This window comes from Charadrius vociferus, unplaced genomic scaffold (genome assembly GCF_000708025.1).
Source record: "Charadrius vociferus isolate BGI_N301 unplaced genomic scaffold, ASM70802v2 scaffold550, whole genome shotgun sequence".
Lineage (NCBI taxonomy): Eukaryota > Metazoa > Chordata > Aves > Charadriiformes > Charadriidae > Charadrius > Charadrius vociferus.
This window is the reverse complement of record NW_009646425.1, coordinates 99,095-102,353: the sequence shown is the minus strand read 5'-3', so window position 1 is coordinate 102,353 and position 3,259 is coordinate 99,095. Positions and strand designations below refer to the sequence as shown.

At 45.7% G+C, this 3,259-nt stretch overlaps 1 protein-coding gene across 1 annotated transcript in view; it reads left to right on the top strand.

The window, feature by feature from the left end:
- Positions 1-432: 432 nt before the first annotated feature.
- The window catches only part of RNF123 (ring finger protein 123), a 50,336-nt gene continuing 47,509 nt past the window's right edge, over positions 433-3,259 (top strand). The window contains exons 1-2 of the mRNA XM_009881211.1: positions 433-514; positions 1,593-1,677. Of these exons, the coding sequence (XP_009879513.1) occupies positions 433-514; positions 1,593-1,677 (167 nt within the window). The remainder of the gene's footprint in view (positions 515-1,592; positions 1,678-3,259) is intronic.

Sequence of the window (3,259 nt, the reverse complement as noted above, 5' to 3'; positions counted from 1 at the left end):
AGTAGAAGTGCAACGCGGTTGCCAGTTTCGGCCCTGTTTGGCAGTGGTGTTAGCTGTGGTGGCTCAGTGCTTTTGGCTCAAACTCGGTGCAAAGGTTGCCTGTCGTTCTGGCTTGGTTCTGCCTGTGCCTTTGGTTGGACTGGGGTCTGCGTGGTTGGCTGGCCTGTGGCTTAATGCCTTGTCCGCTTTGGGAAGATTTTGAGCTGTTGGACAGATGGGACTGAGAGCGGGGTTGGCAGTTGGTTGGCTTTGGGCTCTTGTATGATGTCGTTAGTGCAAGGAATATGGCTATTTTTTTGGCTTATCCCTGTTCAATCCAGGTACATCAGCCTCCAAGAAAGGGAGAAGTCTAAAGGCAGCATCCTCCCCAGCAAGTTTTATTCTAGGCGTCTGTTTGTCTTATGTCCACTCTAGAAGTGGTGCCTGTGAAGAATGACGTCAAGAGGTGCTGGGACTGCTTTCTCGAGGAAGAACTACAGGCTGAGCACCGAGCCAGAGAAGTCCAAGGTCACAGGTATGGGCATGTACGTGCCGTGTAAAAGCAGAACCGCTGTGGATCAGCTGAGTGTCCCTTGCCTCACTTGAGATCAGCTGCCTTCCAGTTGCAGTTACCTTGCTGATGTGAGGTGTGCTGGGGCTGAAACTGAGTAAAGCCCTGAGATGAGATTTTGGAAGGGACATTCCTGTAGGGCTAAGGAACGTTCCTGTAGTATTAAGGACTCCAGAAGCTCATGTCACAGTGCCCTTTCTTTGGCACACAGCCCTGCCTCATGAGACTGGAGAATGTCGCGTTGCCTGCCTTTGTCCCATCTGGTTGAGGGAGTTCCCCTTCCAGGATGAACAGCTTGTCCAGATCTCAGATTAATCCTTTTCTGGGAAATTTTGGTACCTGCTAGGCTGTCTGTTTTCTCTTGGACTCACCGATCCAGCAGAAATGTGCTTACAAGACCGCAAATCTGGCATTTGAGGGCACTGTTGCACCCAGAAATAAAGCATGCTGCATCAATGTGACACTCGGGATTGTTTTGCACAACGAAAGCTAAAGTGAGGCATACATCATTAAAGAGGCCTGTGGGCTAGATGAGATGAACTGCATCTGCCAGCTTTTTACCTCAGTGTCTTCCCTAGTGCAGTTAAGAGGTGTAGGTACTTAAAATGTCCAAGGTATGAATAGGACATCAGAAATTACAATAGTGATAAGATTTTGATTTTGATTTTTTATAAATGAAATTGGATTCCCCCCTCCAGCTTTTGAAGTTCCTTTATCTGGTGCTTCCAGATACAGTAGGATTCCTGAGGATGTAGTTCCACCTGTGGGGACCAATTTGTAGCTTCCCATTTGCTATAGTAGAGCAGCTCACATTGGAAAGAGCCCTTGCTGTGCAGATGCACCCTGTAATGCTTGACTCTAGGGCTGCTAGTGAAGACAGTAAGATAATAAATGACTTACTGAAACTGCATTTTCCACTGTGCTGATCTGCAACCTGGAACATAATTTTCTCATAGTTACCAGTTTCTTGCTTGTACATGAAATTAATGTTTGAGTTTACCTCCTGACTCCCTAAGCTTATTTCCTCTCTGTTTTTCGCAAGGGATCGTGAACAGCAGGCTGCTAAATGATTATCTGCATCGCGTCTTTACCAATGCTGATGGGAACCAGCCTGCAGCTGCTTACAGGTATCGGACTTCTCATTTGCTAGATGGCAAACGATAATGTATCAGTCCCCAGATATACAGCACTGCAGTGAAAGGAAAGATCTTTTAGTGCCACACAGTGATCTTTGTTAAAAGCACAGCAGGACTGTGTGACAGAAATGACTCTTAGGTCTTGTCCTTTAATGGATTTTTCAAATTGCAGGCCTCGCTAGGAAGGATTCTTCAGATTTTTTTGCATTAAAAACTCCATATGCAAAATCACTAGGCAATATTTCTGAAATAAATAGGCAAGTAGGCATTCACCTTCTTGTTCCTGTTCCCTCTTTATGTGTAAGGAAGTGTAAAATGCACAGGTTTTACCTACAGGAATGAAAAACAGGTAGTCAGTGCCCTGTAAACTAAAGGCAAGGCTATTACTGCTATATGGAATACCATACATTTCTCAGGCTGTGGAACTGTTAGTACTTTTATTATTAGGTGTCACCAAAGGAAAAGAAACACAAAATTCCTGCTTAGTGTCTATTTGGTGGGTTTTTTTTTCTATTTGTTTTCAGTTCTCCTTCAGCTTGTAGCCCAGAAACTTGTAGCTTTGGATGAGAAAAACTTCCCTTGCATTTAGCTCTTTTGCCAGAGGCAAGTCAGACAGGTTCAGGGCAGGTAGGAGTGTGGCAGAGCAAGGCAGGCGTGTAGCTCCTGCTGGCTGGCGGTGCTGCAGCGTGGTTGGGGTCACATTCCACGAGCTATACTTAGCGCTGCCAGCTCAAATGTGAGCTCAGAGCTGCTAAAAATAGCTCTTGGCCCTCTCCGCTCTTGGTGAGCTAGGGTTATGGCGGGGGGGAAGGCAAAGTGGGTCATGTTACTTTGCCACCAGCTCTCCTGCCAGCATGCCTTGGAATATTCCATCTGCCTGAGCATTTTGGGTTTCAGTATTTCTAATTTCTTTGCCTGGTGATTAATGACTTGAAAGCACAGAACTGATAGTTGGTTGGACTGGTCTCTCTCTCTTTTTTCCCTCCCTTCTACCCTTTTCCCTGGACTTTGCTATTTGGTATAAAGCCCAGTAGCAGTCAAACAGGTCTTGAAAATAACATTTGCCATATGAGAGCAACTTTTATGGTATGACATCTTGTCTTCAGAGGCCTAAATTCCTCATAGAGGAGCTCGCTGCAGACATCTCTCTGGCTGTCTCATGCTCTTTTAACCTCCTTCCAGAACTACTTCTCCATGCTAGCTACTGATTAAGCTGCTTTGCTGAAGCCACCTTCTCTCATGCCAATCAAAACTGATTCTTTGATTCCACTTCTGTGCATCTTCACATCCATCAGGCTTTCAAAAGGTCTCTCACCACGGTTTCAGGAAACCCCTAGTCCTGGAGAAGTGGGAAGTTGCTCCACAGATTACTTTGGAAATTGGAATCAGGGTTAGGAGCAACTCTCTCACAGTAAAAGGAGGTCCTGCTAGAGTCCCTCAAAAGACCTGCAACATGACCTGTGTTGTTCCACGTATCCTTGGGAGTCTTGGAAAGGGAGAGAGCATGAGGTGGGAAAGCTTGCTGCTGTTACAAAGCTATTTAGAGCAAAGTAAATGTAAGATGGTTGTGAGA